This window comes from Nannobrachium achirus, assembly GCF_963921795.1.
Source record: "Nannobrachium achirus genome assembly, chromosome: 3".
Classification (NCBI taxonomy): domain Eukaryota; kingdom Metazoa; phylum Chordata; class Actinopteri; order Myctophiformes; family Myctophidae; genus Nannobrachium; species Nannobrachium achirus.
Window position 1 is genome coordinate 77,321,678 of NC_137812.1, and position 25,486 is coordinate 77,347,163.

At 40.3% G+C, this 25,486-nt stretch overlaps 1 protein-coding gene across 1 annotated transcript in view; it reads left to right on the forward strand.

Moving 5' to 3' along the window:
* Positions 1-10,301: 10,301 nt before the first annotated feature.
* LOC308282467 (apoptosis-stimulating of p53 protein 2-like) overlaps positions 10,302-25,486 on the forward strand; it is a gene marked incomplete at both ends in the record, with an annotated part of 73,324 nt that continues 58,139 nt past the window's right edge. The window contains 2 exon segments of the mRNA XM_080722813.1: positions 10,302-10,449; positions 13,765-13,878. Coding sequence (XP_080578939.1) covers positions 10,302-10,449; positions 13,765-13,878 — 262 coding nt within the window.

Below are 25,486 nucleotides of genomic sequence, written 5' to 3' on the forward strand. Positions count from 1 at the left end.
AATGATGATGCTAACAAATGCTAATGCTAACAAATGTACTAATACATGTTAATGCTAACAAATGCTAATGCTAACAAATGATAATGCTAATGCTATCAAATGCTAATGCTAATGCTAACTCATGCTAATGCTAACAAATGCTAATGCTAACAAATATGCTAATGCTAACACATCTATGCTATGCTAACACATGCAAATGCTAACAAATGCAAAAAATGCTAATGCTAATGTTAACAAATGCTAATGTTAACAAATGCCTAATGTTTAAAGGAAAAAAACAATGATAATGTTAATGCAAAATGCTAATGCTAACACAACTGCTATACAAGGTTGCACACACTTAGCGAGCTGCAGGCACACTTAAAATTTCTTAGAAATTTTCTTTTCTAGTATCTTCATATCTTCATATGTTCATCATATGTTCATATGTTCATATGTTCATATGTTCATCATATCTTCATATGTTCATATGTTCATATGTTCATATGTTCATCATATGTTCATATGTTCATATGTTCATATGTTCATATCTTTATATGTTCATATGTTCATCATATGTTCATATCTTCATATGTTCATATGTTCATCATATGTTCATATCTTCATATGTTCATATGTTCATATCTTCATATGTTCATATGTTCATATGTTCATCATATGTTCATCATATGTTCATATCTTCATATGTTCATATGTTCATATGTTCATATCTTCATATGTTCATATGTTCATATGTTCATCATATGTTCATATGTTCATCATATGTTCATATCTTCATATGTTAATATCTTCATATGTTCATATGTTCATATGTTCATCATATGTTCATATGTTCACATGTTCATATGTTCATCATATGTTCATATGTTCATCATATGTTCATATGTTCATATCTTCATATGTTCATATGTTCATATCTTCATATGTTCATATGTTCATATGTTCATATGTTCATTGCGACCGTAGGTCGCATTTACTATCAAACCCTGCACAAAGTGTAAGTCTGTCTGTCAGTCTGTCTGTCACACCTCACACGTCACACTCTTGCCCTGCTCATATCTCCGCAACCGTTGCCCCGATCCATGCCAAATTTTGCACACACACTCCTTACCTGCCAAACTACAACCTCCAAGGACCCCCGGAGCTCCAGGGACCCCCAGGTCCCTGGGGGACCCCCAGATGTAAAAAATGACCAAATGTGCTAAACTGACCAAATGACCACCCCAACGGGGCTGCTCACGGGGAATTCCCGGGGACCACCGACTCCTGGTGCTCCAGAACGGATGCAAAAGTGGTGGCGCCCCCAGTGGAGGACCCCCTACACTGCAGCTCACATAAAATGCCGTAACTCCGGCTAGGAGCGACCGGGACAGCCGGGGCCGGTACCTATTCGTCCGCCTTGCCGGCGCGGAGACCCCACCCCTCATTTCTCACATGGCCCTCTTCTAGCGCCACCATGAGGCCAATTCTTGCAAAACACATTTTTGGACACTGCTCCTACAATTTTTGCCCTAAAATCACGCAAATCGGTACACAGTATGTCTACACTCATCCCATCAACATGAATCTCTCCCATATAGCGCCACCTCCAGGCCGATTTTTAAAAACACATTTTTGGACACTGCTCCTACAGATTTTGCCCTAAATCACGAAAATCACTACACAGTATGTCTACACTCATGTCATCAACATGGATCAGGAAGATTTTGGCAAAACACATTTTTGCTCTATTTGTGGAGATAAGTGACCTACGGTCGCTTCTCTCCCGATTAGGGAGCCTTACTGGTATGTTCATATGTTCATATGTTCATCATATGTTCATATCTTCATATGTTCATATCTTCATATGTTCATATGTTCATCATATGTTCATATGTTCATATGTTCATCATATGTTCATATGTTCATATGTTCATATGTTCATCATATGTTCATATGTTCATATGTTCATCATATGTTCATATCTTCATATGTTCATATGTTCATATCTTCATATGTTCATATCTTCATATGTTCATCATATGTTCATATCTTCATATGTTCATATGTTCATATCTTCATATCTTCATATGTTCATATCTTCATATGTTCATATCTTCATATGTTCATATGTTCATATCTTCATATGTTCATCATATGTTCATATCTTCATATGTTCATCATATGTTCATATCTTCATATGTTCATATCTTCATATGTTCATATGTTCATATGTTCATATCTTCATATGTTCATATCTTCATATGTTCATATGTTCATATGTTCATATGTTCATCATATGTTCATATGTTCATATGTTCATCATATGTTCATATGTTCATATCTTCATATGTTCATATCTTCATATCTTCATATGTTCATATGTTCATATGTTCATATCTTCATATCTTCATATCTTCATATCTTCATATGTTCATATATACATATGTACATATGTTCATATCTTCATATCTTCATATCTTCATATGTTCATATGTTCATATGTTCATCACATGTTCTCCTTCTCCTGCTGAGATCCACCAAACCTCTGACCCTCTTTGTGCTGTGAATAAAAACCCCAGCATCCTAAAGCACTGTCTCTCACAGCCAGCAGTGGGAAACGCTGACCACTAGTGGTCCGTGGCAGAATTACAGGTGGAAGAAGAGGAGAATGAATCTGCACACTGTCTCTCAGCTCCCAGTCATTTTATTTACACAACGTTTGGGCCTATCCGGCCTTCATCAGGTGTATCCTGATGTACACCTGATGAAGACAGAACAGATATATATAACCCTAACAAAGCAGATATATATAGATATATATATATATATATATATATATATATATATATATATATATATATATATATATATATATATATATATATATAAACACACAACGTTTGGGCCTATCCGGCCTTCATCAGGTGTATCCTGATGTACACCTGATGAAGACAGAACAGATATATATAACCCTAACAGAGCAGATATATATATCTATACTATAATTTTGCGAATGTCTGTCTGAGTGAGTGAGTGACAGTATCTCTGTAGCCATTAAACGAAACGGGTTTCTTACATTGATGCTCCTACATCATGCAAGCACCAGTTAAAGTTACTTTCCATCCCTCATATACTGTGTGCACAGTGCACATCCCATAACCCACACACTGCACATCATTTTGGAGCTCATATCTTTGAACGGGTAAGGGCTAGTATATATAAACACACAACGTTTGGGCCTATCCGACCTTCATCAGGTGTATCCTGATGTACACCTGATGGAGGCCGGATAGGCCCAAACGCTGTGTTTTCCTTCAGTCTACTTTTTTGGATCCAGCACCCGTCGCAGTCACTTGGATGTGCGTGTATCTTCCCACTGCTATAATTACAGGTTGTCCATGGACAAATGTTTAAGAAAATAGATATCACATCCGGCTACCTTGTGTTTAAATATGGCTTTTCTTCATTAGAATCTCTGCTGTTGCTTTAGCTGCCTCCATCTGTCTGTTATACTGTTGTGATTTCATGTCTGACTCAAGTCAATCTGTTGCTTAGGCCCGCTATTATATATATATATATATATATATATATATATATATATACACCTACCTTTGTTTGTTTATTTCCTTATTTGGATCCCCATTAACTGCCACCAAAGTAGCAGCTACTTCTTCCTGGGGTCCTTATGGTGTGGTATTTATTAAGTGTGCCTGCCATGCAATGGCAAAACACTTATTGTAATCCGCCATACTTATATATATATATAGGTGTTCCGACAAAATTTCGGCACGTAATAAGTGCCGCACGATTTACGCCACCGCCGCAATATATACATCAAAACGTGCGGCTCGGCCGGGAATGGGGTGCTATTACTTTTCTAAGAGAAAAGTTGTATCGTTTAATTGATATTAATTTATTAGTGAATTAATTTTACCCATTGACTTATAATGGGAATCGCAAAAACTCACATTAAATATTTTTTTTCTCGCAAACCATAGGGGCTACAGTTTCAAAACTTGGAGAGGAGATTTATAATGATATCAAGGATTAAATAAAAAATAATTTCGTCAGTTGGCCTCATGGTGGCGCTATAACAGTCCACTTTACCTTTCGGCCTGTAACTCTTGAACCGTGGGTCGGAAAATTAAAATTCCTTTTTCCCTGGATTCCTTGGGTCATGACGCATCTCCTCATATAGGCCACGCCCATTTGCGTCAGGATAGATTTTCCGCCATTTTGAATTTTCTTCAAAACACACTTTTTGCTCCTTTTCCTACATATTTTCTCCAAATGTCACAAAAAACGATACACACGATCTATGGACTCATGCGATAAACATATTTAAACGATATTTTGATAGTCCATACCGTTCTTCCGTAACAGGGTTCCAAAGTTAGCGGGAGGAGCCCGTTTTGTAAGAAGTAGCCATAAATCACAAACGAAACATCCAGTCAACACCAAATTTTAACCACAAGTGGGGGGCGCTATACTGAACATATACCCAAAAGCATTTCCACTTCGACCCATAGGGGGCACCACAAACGCGCAAAACGTAACCGTTTCATGCCAAAACGTGTTTTTCAGGGGGAACGACCCTCTCAAAACGAAACACTAACACCAACCGCTACACAAGGTTGCACAGACTTAGCGAGCTGCAGGCACACTTAAAATTTCTTAGAAATTTTCTTTTCTAGTATATATATATAATGTTCCGACAGAATTTCGGCACGTAATAACTGCCGCACCATTTACGCCACCGCCGCAATATATACATCAAAACGTGCGGCTCGGCCGGGAATGGGGTGCTATTGCTTTTCTAAGAGAAAAGTTGTATCTTTTAATTGATATTAATTTATTAGTGAATTAATTTTACCCATTGACTTATAATGGGAATCGCAAAAACTCACATTCAATATTTTTTTTCTCGCAAACCATAGGGGCTACAGTTTCAAAACTTGGAGAGGAGATTTATAATGATATCAAGGATTAAATAAAAAATAATTTCGTCAGTTGTCCTCATGGTGGCGCTATAACAGTCCACTTTACCTTTCGGCCTGTAACTCTTGAACCGTGGGTCGGAAAATTAAAATTCCTTTTTCCCTGGATTCCTTGGGTCATGACGCATCTCCTCATATAGGCCACGCCCATTTGCGTCAGGATAGATTTTCCGCCATTTTGAATTTTCTTCAAAACACACTTTTTGCTCCTTTTCCTACATATTTTCTCCAAATGTCACAAAAATTGATACACACGATCTATGGACTCATGCGATAAACATATTTAAACGATATTTTGATAGTCCATACCGTTCTTCCGTAACAGGGTTCCAAAGTTAGCGGGAGGAGCCCGTTTTGTAAGAAGTAGCCATAAATCACAAACGAAACATCCAGTAAACACCACATTTTAACCACAAGTGGGGGGCGCTATACTGAACATATACCCAAAAGCATTTCCACTTCGACCCATAGGGGGCACCACAAACGCGCAAAACGTAACCGCTAATGCTAATGCTAACAAATGCTAATGCTAACAAATGCTAATGCTAACACATGCTAATGCTAACACATGCTAATGCTAACACATATGCTAATGTTAACACATACAAGGTTGCACACACTTAGCGAGCTGCAGGCACACTTAAAATTTCTTAGAAATTTTCTTTTCTAGTATATATATATATATGTTCCGACAGAATTTCGGCACGTAATAAGTGCCGCACGATTTACGCCACCGCCGCAATATATATATCAAAACGTGCGGCTCGGCCGGGAATGGGGTGCTATTACTTTTCTTTCCGATCCGCGTTACCATTGCGACGTAATTCGCAAAAAACGACGCCAAAAAACCCCATTGACTTAGAATGGGGTAAACTTCGGCACGTAATAACTGCCGCACGATTTACGCCACCCCCGCAATATATACATCAAAATGTGCGGCTCGGCCGGGAATGGTGTGCTATTACTTTTCTTTCCGATCCGCGATACGATTGCGATGTAATTCGCAAAAAACAACGCCCAAAAACCCCATTGACTTAGAATGGGGGACTCCGAAAAAAACCCAGAAACTTTGGCGCCACATAACTCTGCCATACTTTTGCCTAGCAACGTGATTTAAACTTTAAAATGCACACACAACGTTGGTCTTTTTCCGGCCAATAGGGATGAGCTGTAATTGATTAAGCCCCACCCCCTCTATAACAGGAAGTGCCCTTCACCAAACAGGAAGTGCCTCTATAACTCACCGTTTGTCGTACAGACTCGCGGCTGGTGTCATAATTTTTTTTTTTTCTCAAAACATTTTTTTTTCTCAATTAATTTTTTCTCAAAAATTTTTTTTTTCTCAAAAATGTTTTTCTCGAAAAAAAAAATTTCTCAAATTTTTTTTTCTCAAAATTTTTTTTTCTCAAAATTTTTTTTTTCTCTAAATTTTTTTTTCTCAAAAAAAATTTTTTCTCAAAAATTTTTTTTCTCAAAAATTTTTTTTTCTCAAATTTTTTTTTTCTCAAAAATTTTTTTTTCTCAAATTTTTTTTCTCAAATTTTTTTCTCAAAATTTTTTTTTTCTCAAAACTTTTCTTCTCAAAAAACTTTTTTTTTCTCACAAAACAATTTTTTCTCAAAAAACTGTTGTTAAAGTGCGACCCGTGATAACGGCCAAAAATGCGCCAAAACGCCACTAATTAGTCGAAATGGCTGACTTCCTGTTTGGTTTCTGATTGGCTGCTGGCCTTGTGACGTGGGTAGAGCTGCGAGGGCCCGGTCATCGCTGCTTGCAGCTTTAATTCATTAATCCTGGCCTATTTCGCCAAACAGGAAGTGCCCCTCACCAAACAGGAAGTGACCCTTTTTCTCATGAACCATTTGTCGTACAGACATGTGGGTGGTGTCATATGAAGAACAGTAATGTTAAAGCTTATGCAAAAAAGGCTAATGTTAAAAAATATAACGCTAATGCTAACACCAACCGCTACACAAGGTTGCACAGACTTAGCGAGCTGCAGGCACACTTAAAATTTCGTAGAAATTTTCTTTTCTAGTGTTATGTTTATGTTTACACTGTCGTTACTAATTGTATGGTTATGAATGGTTAAAGGTTCTACACCATGCATTTAAAAATAAGTTATATAACATTGTTTGGGTTCCCAAAAAGTTTTTCAAAAGGATGAGGCTAAATTACCACTCCTGAATACAGAGCCCCTGTCATTTCTGCCTGGCTTTCAGAGCATTTTCAGCTGCAGTACCAACCTTGTCCTGAGTGGGAGGACTGCGCTGTTGAGACAGTTTTGGCCCCACACTCCTCCCCACCTCCTGCTCAGCAGGCCTGCCCACCCCTCCCCTCCCCAACCCTCTCCCAGCTCCTCCTGCCTCCTTCCTAAAATCAGACAGCCCGTTCTGAGAGCTGCTTACATAGATCTGCCCATAAACTGAGGAAGACACAATGGTCAGAAATAGGACTTTGTGAGGATAGAACGTGCTGGTGGGGACACCCAAAAAATACATACAAATTGGAAAAATGAAAATTCATGGTGTTGTCCCTTTAAATCTTCTTTGACCTGAGTGTTCCAGGCTGAAATGTATGCACACCAGTGGCACCAGAGCACTGAGGAGGGACGTTTGGTATGGCAGCTGTGAGCACTGAGGAGGGTCGTTTGGTATGGCAGCTGTGAGCACTGAGGAGGGTCGTTTGGTATGGCAGCTGTGAGCACTGAGGAGGGTCGTTTGCACTGCCGAGCAAGGGATGGAGCCCTAAACAAGGGATGGAGCCTTAAACAAGGGATGGAGCCCTAAACAAGGGATGGAGCCCTAAACAAGGGTAGCTCGATAACCCGATAACATATTTATTGAGTAGGCCTACCCGGTATCAATAAGCTTTGGGCTTATCAAGCTTGTTATCGAGCATAGCGGACCATGATGTCATGTTTAAACAATCAAGACAAGAGGAAATTAAGAAAGTATTACAGTACTATTCATAATATAAAGCAATTTAACACTTATTGCACGCTAACACATGATTGTTTTAATGATATTTAATGATATTTGTTACTTTTGTCAATTGTCATCTTCATAGATTGTGGTCAGCAACAAACTCACAGTCGCAACAACTGGCCAATAATAAAAGATACCAGTTATGTTCTGAATTTGTTGACATTATCTTTCCACAAAATATTAGAAAACGCTTAATAGTGGGCTTGATAAAAGCCCGGCTCAATAAGCAGGATCAATAAGGTGCTCATTATCAATAAAAAATTACGAGCTCCAATCCCTACCGAGGACCCCCACAAAATATCTCTTCCCAGTCCAAAAGGGTAAAGAGATACAAGATACTGTCAGCTAACGCCCACTAGCAGGCCAAGGAACTGTTTTATTTCCCACAGGCCTTCACACTGGTACTGTACATGACAGTGAACAGTGACTTGTACTCTGTTCCAATGTGTTCCATGGTAAATGGTGCATTCATTTAGCGCCTTTATCCAAGGCACTTTATAGTGAGTGTGCATTACATTCACCCTTTCATACATTGATACACTGATGTCAGATGAAACCATGCGCAGCATCAACCTGCTCATCAGGAGCAGTTAGGGGTTCAGAGTCTTGATAATTAACACCAACCTGCTCATCAGGAGCAGTTAGGGGTTCAGAGTCTTGATAATTAACACCAACCTGCTCATACGGAGCAGTTAGGGGTTCAGAGTCTTGATAATTAACACCAACCTGCTCATCAGGAGCAGTTAGGGGTTCAGAGTCTTGATAATTAACACCAACCTGCTCATCAGGAGCAGTTAGGGGTTCAGAGTCTTGATAATTAACACCAACCTGCTCATCAGGAGCAGTTAGGGTCAGAGTCTTGCTCAAGGACTCTTCCACACTAACTCTGGGGGAGCCCGGGATCAAACCGGGAACCCTTCGGGACCCTCTGTGTTCTAAGACAGCAACTCTACCCCTGAGCCACTGCTACCAGATGTTTACTGTGTTATTTCCTCCTCTTCCAGATGTTCCTCACAGTGTAGACTATATCTCAACAGCATGATGTTTATACTGTCCATCCTCCTTCCAGATGTTCCTCACTGTGTAGACTATATCTCAACATGATGTTTATACTGTCCTTCTTCCAGATGTTCCTCACTGTGTAGACTATAGGGTTAGGGCTAGGGTCCACAGCATGATGTTTATACTGTCCATCCTCCTTCCAGATGTTCCTCACAGTGTAGACTACATCTCAACATGATGTTTATACTGTCCTCCTTCCAGATGTTCCTCACAGTGTAGACTATATCTCAACATGATGTTTATACTCTTCCAGATGTTCCTCACAGTGTAGACTATATCTCCACATGATGTTTATACTGTCCTCCTTCCAGATGTTCCTCACAGTGTAGACTATATCTCCACATGATGTTTATACTCTTCCAGATGTTCCTCACTGTGTAGACTATATCTCAACATGATGTTTATACTGTCCTCCTTCCAGATGTTCCTCACAGTGTAGACTATATCTCCACATGATGTTTATACTCTTCCAGATGTTCCTCACAGTGTAGACTATATCTCAACATGATGTTTATACTCTTCCAGATGTTCCTCACAGTGTAGACTACATCTCAACATGATGTTTATACTGTCCTCCTTCCAGATGTTCCTCACAGTGTAGACTATATCTCAACATGATGTTTATACTGTCCTTCTTCCAGATGTTCCTCACTGTGTAGACTATAGGGTTAGGGTTATGGTCCACAGCATGATGTTTATACTGTCCATCCTCCTTCCAGATGTTCCTCACAGTGTAGACTACATCTCAACATGATGTTTATACTGTCCTCCTTCCAGATGTTCCTCACATTGTAGACTATATCTCAACATGATGTTATACTCTTCCAGATGTTCCTCACAGTGTAGACTATATCTCCACATGATGTTTATACTGTCCTCCTTCCAGATGTTCCTCACAGTGTAGACTATATCTCCACATGATGTTTATACTCTTCCAGATGTTCCTCACTGTGTAGACTATATCTCAACATGATGTTTATACTGTCCTCCTTCCAGATGTTCCTCACAGTGTAGACTATATCTCCACATGATGTTTATACTCTTCCAGATGTTCCTCACAGTGTAGACTATATCTCAACATGATGTTTATACTCTTCCAGATGTTCCTCACAGTGTAGACTACATCTCAACATGATGTTTATACTGTCCTCCTTCCAGATGTTCCTCACAGTGTAGACTATATCTCCACAGCATGATGTTTATACTCTTCCAGATGTTCCTCACTGTGTAGACTATATCTCAACATGATGTTTATACTGTCCTCTCCTTCCAGATGTTCCTCACAGTGTACCTCAGCAACAACGACCAGCACTTCACCGAGGTCCCCGTCACCCCAGAAACTCTGTCCAGAGACGTGGTGGAGCTGTGCAAGGAGCCTGGAGAGAATGAATGTCACCTGGCTGAGATGTGGAGGGGAGCAGGTTAGAGCATTACATAACCCTAACCCTACTACCCTGAATGAATGTCACCTGGCTGAGATGTGGAGGGGAGCAGGTTAGAGCATTACATAACCCTAACCCTACTACCCTAACCCTAACCCTGGTTAGAGCATTACCTAACCCTAACACTGGTTAGAGCATTACCTAACCCTAACCCTAAATGAATGAATGAATGAATGAATGAATGAATTAATTAATTAATTAATTAATGACCTAACCCTAACCCCAACCCCAAGCCTAAGGTGGAGCTCTGCAAGGAGCCTACATGGAGAGAATGAATGTCACCTGGCTGAGAGGTGGAGAGGAGCAGGTTAGAGCATTACCTAACCCTAACCCTGAATGAATGAATGAATGAATGAATGACCTAACCCTAACCCTGAATGAATGAATGAATGAATGAATGAATGAATGAATGACCTAACCCTAACCCTGAATGAATGAATGAATGAATGAATGAATGAATGAATGAATTAATGACCTAACCCTAACCCTAACCCCAACCCCAAGCCTAAGGTGGAGCTCTGCAAGGAGCCTACATGGAGAGAATGAATGTCACATGGCTGAGAGGTGGAAGGGAGCAGGTTAGAATGGATGGATAGAAACACTGCACACAATTAAATATACCAATGTATATATATACCATATACTAACCCATATACCAAGCCCTTACCAGTCAATATAATTCTAATGCTACGTGGGTCCTTGAGTATGGCAAACTGCAAACAGGTGCTCTTTGGAAAGGGTATAGTTACTTAGAAGACAAAAGGTTCAATTTCACTTCCGTTAAAGGACCTACACCATGAATTTTCACTTTTTCTATTTTAAAACCTTTTTTTGGGGTCCCACTGGCACCTTCTATCCTCACAAAGTCCTATTTCTGTACATTGTGTCTTTCTCTGGTTTTGGGAAGACAGTTTACAGTTTACAGTTTACAGTTTAGGCATTTAGCAGACGCTTTTAATCCAAAGCGACTTACAATCAGCAGATAACATCACAATAATAAACAAGATAATATGTCAGTACATCATCAACAATATAACAAATGCAAAAGGATATCTATCTAGAAAAACACCATATAATCAAAGTTCTAAAAAACATAAAAAACAAAACAAATGCTAACTAGCTTCATGTATTCATTGATTTTTCTGTAGTGCTAAGGGTTTAGGTGGAGTCTGAAAAGGTGAGTCTTCAGTCCACGGCGAAAGCTAGCGAGTGAGTCCGTTGTTCTAAGTGCGACAGGGAGTTTATTCCACAACTTGGGGGCCAGGAGGGCAAACTGTCTCGGACGAGTGGATTTTTGCCCTGGAGTTTTTAGCGAGGGTTCTGTCAGCATCCCTGTGTTTTTGCTGTAGTGCTAATATAAGGGTTTAGACAGAGATCAAAAGACAGAGATGAAAAGCTTTCCACGGGTTCTCAGAACAGCGCTGTTCTGAGAGTTGACGCATGTGACGTCACACGCGTTTCCCGTTTTTTTCAAAACTTTTTTTTTTCAAAAAAAATTTTTTTCAATTTTTTTTCAAAAACTGTCAGTCAATTTGTTTTTTTCAAAACTTTTTTCAAAAAACTTTTTTTTTTCAAAAACTTTTTTTTTCAAAAAACTTTTTCAAAAACTTTTTTTTTCAAAAAACTTTTTTTTCAAAAAACTTTTTTTTTTCAAAAACTTTTTTTTTTTTCAAAACACTTTTTTTTTCAAAAAACTTCTTTTTTTTCAAAAAACTTCTTTTTTTTCTGGAAAAACCCCACTAGATGCGACCCTGAGCAAACAGGCCGTTTTGGTATTGCAGCTGGAGAGCCTCATTATAGTAGAGCTAGAACAAACAAAAAGAATGGTCAGAGTGTTTGTTGAGGGTTAAAACCTGTCTAAGACTCAATTTTGAGCATATATTTATACAAAAAATATAGTTTTAAAAGCATGGTGTAGGCCCTTTAAAAGGGTATAAGGGTCCACTACTAATGACAGTGACGCCTGTCAATGTCATTAGTAGTGGGACCTGATGGAGGCCACAGGATGAGTTGGTCATCTGATGGAGGTCTCAGGATGAGTTGGTCATCTGATGGAGGTCTCATGATGAGTTGGTCATCTGATGGAGGTCTCAGGATGAGTTGGTCATCTGATGGAGGTCTCATGATGAGTTGGTCATCTGATGGAGGCCTCATGATGAGTTGGTCATCTGATGGAGGTCTCAGGATGAGTTGGTCATCTGATGGAGGTCTCATGATGAGTTGGTCATCTGATGGAGGTCTCATGCAGGATGAGTTGGTCATCTGATGGAGGTCTCATGATGAGTTGGTCATCTGATGGAGGTCTCAGGATGAGTTGGTCATCTGATGGAGGTCTCATGATGAGTTGGTCATCTGATGGAGGTCTCATGATGAGTTGGTCATCTGATGGAGGCCACAGGATGAGTTGGTCATCTGATGGAGGTCTCAGGATGAGTTGGTCATCTGATGGAGGCCACAGGATGAGTTGGTCATCTGATGGAGGCCTCATGCAGGATGAGTTGGTCATCTGATGGAGGTCTCATGATGAGTTGGTCATCTGATGGAGGTCTCAGGATGAGTTGGTCATCTGATGGAGGTCTCATGATGAGTTGGTCATCTGATGGAGGTCTCATGATGAGTTGGTCATCTGATGGAGGTCTCATGCAGGATGAGTTGGTCTTCTGATGGAGGTCTCATGATGAGTTGGTCATCTGATGGAGGTCTCATGCAGGATGAGTTGGTCTTCTGATGGAGGTCTCATGATGAGTTGGTCATCTGATGGAGGTCTCATGCAGGATGAGTTGGTCTTCTGATGGAGGTCTCATGATGAGTTGGTCATCTGATGGAGGCCTCAGCATGAGTTGGTCATCTGATGGAGGTCTCATGATGAGTTGGTCTTCTGATGGAGGTCTCATGCAGGATGAGTTGGTCATATGATGGAGGTCTCATGATGAGTTGGTCATCTGATGGAGGTCTCAGGATGAGTTGGTCATCTGATGGAGGCCTCAGGATGAGTTGGTCATCTGATGGAGGCCTCATGATGAGTTGGTCATCTGATGGAGGCTTCAGGATGAAACACGTTGATCATCTGCGTTTTTTAATATTTCCTTTGGAGTGAAAAATACTGAACAGAGCTGCCAGCTTGCCTTGGATCCTTTCTAAGTTCTCCATGTCATCTGTACAATTTTCTGGATACCCTTTTAACGGAAATGAACTCTCTGTCTCTGTCTGTCTCTCTCTCTCTCTCTCTCTCTCTCTCTCTCTCTCTGTGTGTGTGTGTGTGTGTGTGTCTCTCTCTCTGTGTTAACCAATCAGAACGCGTGGTGGGGGATGGGGAGCGTATGATGGAGGTTCTTCAACACTGGGGGCAGCAGAGAGGCGAGGTGCGCTTCATCCTCAGACACCAACGAGCTCCGGGACGAGACCCAGGTGAGGAGATATTCCACCCTAACCCTAACCCCTAACCCCTAACCCTAACCCCTAACCCTCCACCCTAACCCTAACCCTAACCCCTAACCCCACTGACCAGGTCAGTGTGGTTACATGGAAGTCTATGGAGACTTGCAGGATATCCTGAAAAAATGGCAGGAAATGAGTTAAGGCCCCTCCATACTTCGACAGAACCGAACTTTTCGGTTGAAAAATAAACTTTTTTATTTTTTATCTTTTCCGAGAAAAAAAACGTCGGATGTTCATACTTCGCTCCTGTTCGGAGGGTTGGCACGTTGGAAGTTGGAAGCGGTGGCACGTACCGTATTGTGAATTTGTGGAGGTTATGGAGGAGGAGGACCGAGGAAGACGAGGAGGAAATGTTAGAGGAGGCAGAGGAGGAGGAGGATTTTGCCCTGCTTTGTGCGGCTGAGGGGGAGGCGAGCACATCTAGCCGGCGGGGGTATGTCCGCCGCGTGTATCAGACTCTCGTTCAGGGGATGAGGGGCAATTGGGCATGGACGAGGAGAAACATTTTGAAATAATAAGTATGTCTGCCAGTCGTTTTGACGACCTTCTGCGTCGTGTTGCGCCGCTCATTGAGCATGCACCGACACACAGTATAGTAGTTTTCGCGGGTCGCAAAGCAAAAACAAAAGCAATGTACAGTAGCCTCGCGTCACCAGGCTTTCCAATGTACAGTACCTTGGGGGGGGGGGGGGGGATCCAACTGACCAATCACGTTTGCCGTTTCACCGAACCTGATTTCGGCGAGTGACAACATCTCGTTGTGCAAATTTCAGAACTATTGTTCGGAGAAAAAGCATTCCAGAACTTTCGAGGAATTAAATTTTATTGTTGAAAAGGACCTTTTGACCAAAAACGGCGGTTTCGGTCAAAGTATGGACAGGCCTTTAATCTGAGTTCCCAGAAGTTCTGCTAGCTTTCTGTTGTGAAAAACAAAACAACAGAAGTTCTGCTAGCTTTCTGTTGTGAACAACAGAACAACAGAAGTTCTGCTAGCTCTCTGTTGTGGACAACAGAAGTTCTGCTAGCTCTCTGTTGTGGACAACAGAACAACAGAAGTTCTGCTAGCTCTCTGTTGTGGACAACAGAGCAACAGAAGTTCTGCTAGCTCTCACATACAAACGGGAGGGAGTCTTACATCATTAAAGGCTTCACAGTGTTTGTCTTGTATAATACGTTGTTAATTCTCATCAGTCTATATGCAATAATCAGATTTCCCATATTACTGGGATCGGTACCACTGTGTTCCATCTGTGACTGGTTCCCCTGGTCCCCAGTAGGGGTTAGAAGGGGGGGGGGGGGGGGGTCCAGGGATTAGTCACAGCATGGAGGCTAATCTGAAAGTGTGACATGTGGTTGCATTGTGTTCGGAGGTCAGGGGTTCAAGCCCTGGTCGAGTCATAGCCTACCAAAGACTGTCAAAATAGTAACCAAAGTTTGGTAAACGGTGCATTTAACCCCATTTATATATATTATAATCCAGAGATTGTGCATTACCTTCACCCATTCACACACACATTCATTGCATGTACTTGAACAATAATGTACGTGGACTAGAAGGCAGGATGCAGGAGCTGCTCACATGTCCAGTATGGAGAACTGGTTTGACTGGAGGTGACGATGGAGGGCTGGTCTGAGGAGCACCTAGAGAGACTATCATGTCCATTAGAACTGGTTTGACTGGAGGTGACGATGGAGGGCTGGTCTGAGGAGCACCTAGAGAGACTATCATGTCCATTAGAACTGGTTTGACTGGAGGTGACGATGGAGGGCTGGTCTGAGGAGCACCTAGAGAGACTATCATGTCCATTAGAACTGGTTTGACTGGAGGTGACGATGGAGGGCTCGTCTGAGGAGCACCTAGAGAGACTATCATGTCCATTAGAACTGGTTTGACTGGAGGTGACGATGGAGAGCTGGTCTGAGGACCACCTAGAGAGACTATCATGTCCATTAGAACTGGTTTGACTGGAGGTGACGATGGAGGGCTGGTCTGAGGAGCACCTAGAGAGACTATCATGTCCATTAGAACTGGTTTGACTGGAGGTGACGATGGAGGGCTCGTCTGAGGAGCACCTAGAGAGACTATCATGTCCATTAGAACTGGTTTGACTGGAGGTGACGATGGAGGGCTGGTCTGAGGAGCACCTAGAGAGACTATCATGTCCATTAGAACTGGTTTGACTGGAGGTGACGATGGAGGGCTCGTCTGAGGAGCACCTAGAGAGACTATCATGTCCATTAGAACTGGTTTGACTGGAGGTGACGATGGAGGGCTGGTCTGAGGAGCACCTAGAGAGACTATCATGTCCATTAGAACTGGTTTGACTGGAGGTGACGATGGAGGGCTCGTCTGAGGAGCACCTAGAGAGACTATCATGTCCATTAGAGCAAGGTTATAATAGTTTTGGTTTTTGTCATTAGTTTTTATTTTTATTAGTTTTGAGGTTTTGTTTTCAATTACAGTTTAGTTTTAATTAGTTTTTAAAGTGGGGTTGCTAGTTTCGTTTCGTTTTTATTTTTTGAAAATGCTTAGTTTTAGTTTCGTTTTTATTAGTTTTAGTATTAGTTTTAGTCTTTTACGTAATTTGGGGTATTTGTCAGGGGTGAGATTAAAAAAGCTCTGGAAAAAGTATTGTAAAAGAAAAAAAAAACAACAAAACAGCATATCGTGGAGAGTGACAGGAATGTTGAGACAACTTTGACCTCACCATGGTGTTTTTATTTTTTTATTTCCACAAACAGAAGCACCGGAGTACAGCAGCTGCATAGCTTCAACAGGTTGCTAAAATACTGAACTCTCTAAGCCAGTGGTTCTCAAAGTGGGCTCTGAGGACGTCCCTGGGGTCCTTGAGGGGTTTGCAGTTGGTCCCCAGCAAAAAGGGCGATAATTTATTTTCACTATCAAATATGCCAAAGTAACACAATGACAGAATAGGCCTATATGACTATTTTGGTCATGGGTTTCTTAAACTTTCTCTAATAAAACATGTAGAAGCAAAACATCTTATCAGATGGGGGACACAGGGAGAAAATGTTATCAAATGGGGGTCCAAGGTTCTGAATTTTGGTGTGTCTGAGGGGTGTGTTAAACTGGCACAGAGGGAGATAAGGAGAGATAAGGAGAAGAGCCTGGTGACGCTGTTTTTTTGTTTGTTTTTTCAGGCCAAGTACAAGACATAGGCCTACTTCAATTTGAGTACCAATAAGCTAGGAGAAGAACACTAATGCCAAATCAATCACAATAGTACAATATCCAAAATCACAGATAATATCCAGTCTAATATGATATGGATATAATATTGATGCCAGCTGATCATTATGATTATGGCAAAACCTTTATTTAAAAAGTATGGGTACATATTGAGATCATTTATTTCAAATATTATTAATATTATTGAATACATATTTTAACAATCAAAATCTTATCTTGCAAAACGAATGTCTTAAAAGCTAAAATAATTATTTTCATTGTTTTCAAGGTGAGAAATTTACCTTATGTCACAATAATCTGACTCTAGTCTGTTCCTTTCAAATATTTAAGGGCAAAAATTACCTCATGACTGCTGCTGTTGTTTTGCTTGTAAAACCTGTCAGGGACTTAGTCACTTAAATGTTACATATAGCCTACATTTCTGTTGCTTGGTGTACTTTGTGAAACTATCAGAGGAGACTATTAACGACCTATAACGGGCTTCACCTGTGGACATTCATTAATCCAGCGTGTGGACTGGATACACCACAACGTGAACGGACTTTTTCTTTTCAGCAACAGAGACACTGGAGCTGATTTTCCTTTTAAACTGGCTAAAATAAAGGGACTAATGGCTTTTTCTGTAGCTTGCAAAAGCTTTTGCAATGCTGTTGCATTCTGTTAAATGAAAGTTAAGTAGCCTAAAGTCCTTCTGCATGGACCGTCTGGACAGGAGGCAGGAAAGCATGATGCAACGCTTTTTTTTCCTTCTTTTTTGAGACGACATTGACACAGGATTATGGAATATATCCTTACATTGCAAAGGTAATCAGCACCATTTGTCAGACTGGCTGCGTAGCCTACAAGTCGCAGTCCATCATGCATGCTGAGTGAACAGTACTGAGAATTTATGTCAGTGGACGCTGGTTACTGATGCGGCCGCTTGCGCGGCTGATTGACCGGCACATCTCTAATGAAAATAGATTGGACATCCATCCAAATTAAATTGACAAAGACGAAAACTAAGGAGATTTTCTCTATCATTTTAGTTTGTTTTAGTTAGTTTTGCAAACACACAATACCGTTTCAGTTTAGTTATCGTTTTTTTAAAAAGCTTAGTTTTTATTTTTATTTCAGTTAACGACAATGTTTTTCCATTCTAGTTTTCGTTTTTTCGTTCGTTTTCGTTTACGATAATAACCCTGTTAGAGAGATGATGTCCATTACAGCTTACACAAAAACTTCAAAATGGGTTTGATTTTCTGCATTTTCCCACATAAACGGAGAAGGATTTCTATTGGCAAATACTATATACTGTATGTGTCCCAGCATAGCAGAGGGGCAGTCATTTCGGAAAGCACAGCTTTAGACCAGCCCTGAAATTACTTTTCTTTCCCCTAAAATGTGATAAAGCCACAAAAGCATTCAGCAAGAGCCGTTGGCCGCCGCGTCCACGTCCATGGACGCGGACGCGAAAAAAACGTCCGTGGACGCGAGGCCGCGTCCACGGACGCAAACGGCCGGCCGTCCCGGCCGTGGACGCGGCCGTGGACGAGGCCGTGGACGCAGACGGCCGGGGACGCGGCCGTGGACGAGGCCGCGGACGTGGACGCAAACGGCCGGCCGTGGACGAGTCCATGGACGAGGCCGCGAAAAAAAGGCAGCGGAAAAAAAAAAAAAAAGTGTCTATTGTATGTATTTTTTGATGGAGAATTCAAATATGACCTTCTTTTTTGCATAGGACAACTCTAACCTGCATCAATTGGTATTTTATAATTGCCAATTGTACCCTATCCATCTGAAAAACAAATTGGATGTCTATTGTATGTATTTTTTGATGGAGAATTCAAATATTACCTTCTTTTTGGGATAGGACAACTCTAACCTGCATCAATTGGTATTTTATAATTGCCAATTGTACCCTATCCATCTCAAAAACAAATTGGATGTCTATTGTATGTATTTTTTGATGGGGAATTCAAATGTTACCTTCTTTTTTAGATAGGACAACTCTAACCTGCATCAATTGGTGCATCAACCTACTATCTATCTATCTATCTATCTATCTATCCAACTATCCATCTATCCATCTATCTATCCATCTATTTATTTATACTTCACCTTTAGTCCAGAAGAGAGTTCAGCATCAGGAACTTGCACACATGTAACTGTGTCATGACTGTGTCATGGAGCTAAAACAGGGCTATGTTAAATACTCAAAATGACTCTGATGGACCAATCAGGGTGGTGGTGGGGGGAGGGATCAACAATAGACAGAAACTGGATAATGCTTTGTTAACTGTCCCACCTATGTCCCTGCTAGTCTGAACAAACATCACCTTCCCTCTCATAACACTACTACTACTACATTTATATAAAGCTGCTCTTGCATTTGAATTCAAGTCTGACACAAGTTAAGGTTAACTTAGGTAGTATTTCATTTTGCTGGCTTTTAGGGTCTGTGTGTGAGTGTGTAGGCTCACAAATTATTATAATTGTCATTAAGTGAATCTATCTATCTATCTATCTATCTATCTATCTATCTATCTATCCATCTATCCATCTATCCATCTATTTATTTATACTTACTGTTTACATTTTCTATAAATATTTATTTCTATATAAAACTCAGTTGTGTGGAGTTATTGTGTGCCTTTTCTTGTAGCTAAAGAGTCCATTTGTTCACTAGACATTAAGTCAAGGTTACTATTTTGAGTTGAAGCTAAGTGTTTTATTGCTTTGTGGTTTAACATGATTTAAAAGGCAAATTCATTGTTATGGTTACTTTAGAAGACTGCTTTTGCATTCATGAGTTAAAAAGAGAGCCAAGCTAATTCAAAGAGTTAAGTTAAAGGAACACAAAACATGACCTAACTCGCTGCCATTGGACAGACAGTTACAACATAGGCCTACTCTTATCTTTCACAGAACAGACAATTATCATTTGTTTTATCTATTTGAGACTATGTAGCTGCTCTATGGGAAATAGAGCATTATATCAGCCTATTCAATTGATAATGACCAATGGGTGCCAGTTTCTAAGTAGTTAACCATATTAACATAACAATATATGTGGCCTAGACATGGATATTGCCCAATCAACTCGTAATCTACAGAAATGTCCACCACATCACACAGTATAAAACTTAGTAGGCTCAGTGGATTCACCTATGTTAAATCATGTCAGGTTAGTTTGGTTCAAGGTTCAAGTATAATAATTTATGAGACAAAAATGTAAACAGCACAAATGTACAATCACATCTCGGCTAGAATGATAACATAAAGTCCTGACTACTCCTTGTTATTGTGGTCCTAAATACTACAATGATTAGTTTGGATGCATTGCTTCTATCATGTCCAATTAAAAATAAATACATTACATACATACAGAAATCTGCCTTCTCCTGTATTGTATTAGTGACATTCATTATAAATAGTAAAATAACAGGACAGAGCAAAAAAGGCCTCTGTTGTGTCTTTATCTGATCACATGCAATCAGACACTCACACTGCACAGCAATATATAAACTTTATTACAGGCTCAAGGCCCACAGGGTAAGAAGACAATACATTACAAAGATAATAATTAAAAAAAACAACAACAGAGAGTACATTCACAAAGCCCCACCGGAGCTAAAGAGGCACTCATGCCAGTGTCCTCTAACGGTAGACGTGTACCTGACAGAGCTTTCCCCACATTGGTTACAGATATAAGGTTTCTCTCCGGTGTGAATTTGTTGGTGTATTTTGATATGTTCCAGTCTAGGAAAGCTCTTTCCACACTGGTCACAGCAATAAGGTTTCTTTCCAGTGTGATTTTTCTGGTGTGCTTTGAGATGATGCATATCACTGAACCTTTTCTCACACTGGACACAGCAGTATATGGCTTCTCACCAGTGTGGATTTTCAGGTGTCTTTTCAGAGCCGTCTTCAGAGTGAACCTTTTCCCACATTGGTGACAGCAGTAAGGTCTCTCTCAAGTGTGAATCTTCTTGTGTTGTACGAGGCTAGATTTTACAGTGAAACGTTTGCCACAGTGTTCACAGCAGTAAGGCTTTTCTTCGGTGTGAAATCTCTGGTGTACTTTCAGAGCAGCCATTAAACTGAACTTTTCCCCACATTGGACACAGCTGTATGGTTTCTCTCCTGTGTGAATTCGTTCATGTATTTTGAGATAAGACAATCGAGTAAAGCTTTTCCCACACTGGTCACAGCAATAGGGCTTCTCTCTAGTGTGAATTCTCTGGTGTTCTTTTAAAATCCCCTTTTGAACAAATCTTTTCCCACACTGGTCACAACAATAAGGTTTCTCTCCAGTATGTGAACGCTTATGATCTTTTAATTGTCCAGACCGAGCAAAATACTTCCCACATTGTTCACAGCTGAATGGCTTCACTCCGGTATGAATTCTCTGGTCTACTTTGAGATAATAAATTGAGCTGAAGGCTTTTTCCACATTGGTCACAACAGCACTGTCTTGGTTTAACTGAGGACAGCACAGGACAGGGAGAGAAAACACACACCTGATAAGAGCCAGATTCACACATTGATCAGCATTTAAGTAACATCATCATTATTATTGTTGAGTCTGAAAGGACAATACAATGTGATAGATCTTTACACATCTGACCCATAACATTATTAGCAATTCACATGGTTACTATAATAGGTGAGTCTTCTAGCTTTTTAAAAATGTAATATTTCATTAATTCTTTCTCTTACTAAGTGTAACATCCCACTTCTTAATTGTATATTATTTGGAAAGGGTTAGCAAAATGTTTGCCATAAATTCAATGCTGAGTTGCATTTGTTTTCCTACATTTTCCCCTTCAATGTATTATTACAATGTATTTACTATTTCTTACTTAGGTCTACTTAACTTTGTATTTTTACATTATTATATTGATCAACATTAACACATAGTGTGTGTTAGGTTAGGTTAGTTGCAGAGTGTCCACAACTGTCCAGAATACACTGTACATAATAGACTCCAGACTTCAAGTGAAGATGAAATCTCTAGACGGCACCAGCGGCAATTCTGATGAACGGGTGGAACCCAAAGACCATCAAGATCTCTGTAAGTCACAGACTGAGTAAGTCTCCAGATAAACTCACACACATCAAAGTGTTTAAACATTACTTTTATCATTCATGACATAATATCATGTTACTGTTACCTACATGCCTTTATATGGGGAGAACCAAGCAACTTTGACCCAGTTATGATTTTGCTTTTAATAGAAAGGAATCCCTTACATTGTTGTATGTTAAATTACTTTCTGATCTGTTTGTGTTCATTATAACAGCCACAGGAAAGATACATTGTTTCAGATTGTTCCAGAGACTGATGACAGACCCTGGATGTAGCTCTGTCAGGTACACGTCTACCATTAGTGGACACTGGCATGAGTGGCATGAGTGCCTCTTTAGCTCCGGTGGGGCTTTGTGAATGTACTCTCTGTTGTTGTTTTTTTTAATTATTATCTTTGTAATGTATTGTCTTCTTACCCTGTGGGCCTTGAGCCTGTAATAAAGTTTATATATTGCTGTGCAGTGTGAGTGTCTGATTGCATGTGATCAGATAAAGACACAACAGAGGCCTTTTTTGCTCTGTCCTGTTATTTTACTATTTATAATGAATGTCACTAATACAATACAGGAGAAGGCAGATTTCTGTATGTATGTAATGTATTTATTTTTAATTGGACATGATAGAAGCAATGCATCCAAACTAATCATTGTAGTATTTAGGACCACAATAACAAGGAGTAGTCAGGACTTTATGTTATCATTCTAGCCGAGATGTGATTGTACATTTGTGCTGTTTACATTTTTGTCTCATAAATTATTATACTTGAACCTTGAACCAAACTAACCTGACATGATTTAACATAGGTGAATCCACTGAGCCTACTAAGTTTTATACTGTGTGATGTGGTGGACATTTCTGTAGATTACGAGTTGATTGGGCAATATCCATGTCTAGGCCACATATATTGTTATGTTAATATGGTTAACTACTTAGAAACTGGCACCCATTGGTCATTATCAATTGAATAGGCTGATATAATGCTCTATTTCCCATAGAGCAGCTACATAGTCTCAAATAGATAAAACAAATGATAATTGTCTGTTCTGTGAAAGATAAGAGTAGGCCTATGTTGTAACTGTCTGTCCAATGGCAGCGAGTTAGGTCATGTTTTGTGTTCCTTTAACTTAACTCTTTAAATTAGCTTGGCTCTCTTTTTAACTCATGAATGCAAAAGCAGTCTTCTAAAGTAACCATAACAATGAATTTGCCTTTTAAATCATGTTAAACCACAAAGCAATAAAACACTTAGCTTCAACTCAAAATAGTAACCTTGACTTAATGTCTAGTGAACAAATGGACTCTTTAGCTACAAGAAAAGGCACACAATAACTCCACACAACTGAGTTTTATATAGAAATAAATATTTATAGAAAATGTAAACAGTAAGTATAAATAAATAGATGGATAGATGGATAGATGGATAGATAGATAGATAGATAGATAGATAGATAGATAGATAGATAGAGTCACTTAATGACAATTATAATAATTTGTGAGCCTACACACTCACACACAGACCCTAAAAGCCAGCAAAATGAAATACTACCTAAGTTAACCTTAACTTGTGTCAGACTTGAATTCAAATGCAAGAGCAGCTTTATATAAATGTAGTAGTAGTAGTGTTATGAGAGGGAAGGTGATGTTTGTTCAGACTAGCAGGGACTTAGGTGGGACAGTTAACAAAGCATTATCCAGTTTCTGTCTATTGTTGATCCCTCCCCCCACCACCACCCTGATTGGTCCATCAGAGTCATTTTGAGTATTTAACATAGCCCTGTTTTAGCTCCATGACACAGTCATGACACAGTTCCATGTGTGCAAGTTCCTGATGCTGAACTCTCTTCTGGACTAAAGGTGAAGTATAAATAAATAGATGGATAGATAGATAGATAGATAGATAGATAGATAGATAGATAGATAGATAGTAGGTTGATGCACCAATTGATGCAGGTTAGAGTTGTCCTATCTAGAAAAGAAGGTAACGTTTGAATTCCCCATCAAAAAATACATACAATAGACATCCAATTTGTTTTTGAGATGGATAGGGTACAATTGGCAATTATAAAATACCAATTGATGCAGGTTAGAGTTGTCCTATTCCTAAAAGAAGGTAATATTTGAATTCTCCATCAAAAAATACATACAATAGACATCCAATTTGTTTTTGAGATGGATAGGGTACAATTGGCAATTATAAAATACCAATTGATGCAGGTTAGAGTTGTCCTATTCCAAAAAGAAGGTAATATTTGAATTCTCCATCAAAAAATACATACAATAGACATCCAATTTGTTTTTCAGATGGATAGGGTACAATTGGCAATTATAAAATACCATTTGATGCAGGTTAGAGTTGTCCTATGCAAAAAAGAAGGTCATATTTGAATTCTCCATCAAAAAATACATACAATAGACACCTTTTTTTTCTTTTTTCGCTGCCTTTTTTTCGCGGCCTCGTCCATGGACTTGTCCATGGCCGGCCGTTTGCGTCCACGTCCGCGGCCTCGTCCACGGCCGCGTCCCCGGCCGTCTGCGTCCACGGCCGCGTCCACGGCCGCGTCCACGGCCGGGACGGCCGGCCGTTTGCGTCCGTGGACGCGGCCTCGCGTCCACGGACGTTTTTTTCGCGTCCGCGTCCATGGACGCGTCCACGGCCGCGTCCATGGACGTGGACGCGGCGGCCAGCGGCTGTCTCTCAAAGCATTTCATAAATATCAGGCTACATTTCACTTAAACGCCAGAGCTTAACTCTGCATGTAAATAAGACTTTTTTAAATGAATGTGAGTCCGTAGTTCTAATGGAAGCTAGGGAGTGAGTCTGTAGTTCTAATGGAAGCTAGGGAGTGAGTCTAGTTCTGTGCAACAGGGAGTTTATTCCACAGTTTGGGGGTTAGGAGGGAGAAGAGTCCAGGACGAGTGGATTTTTGTCCTGGGGCTTTTAGCGAGGGTTCTGTCAGCATCCCTGTGTTGGCTGATCTGTCTGTCTGTCTGCCTGTCTGCCTGTCTGTCTGTCTGTCTGTCTGTCTGTCTGTCTGTCTGTCTGTCTTTCTGTCTGTCTGTCTGTCTGTCTGTCTGTCTGTCTGTCTGTCTGTCTGATGGTCATGTGATGTCCTGTCTCCAGCTGGATGCAGAGACCAGGCCAAGAGGAACCAGTTGAAAGGATCTCTGGAGAACGGAGTGAGTAACACAACTATCACCTTGTTTCTACTGTATGTAAGCTGATAGCAGGGACGTGCTGGCCATTGGGAAAAGCGGGACAACTCCCGAACGGCCGGTTCATTCCCGGTCGGTCCAGG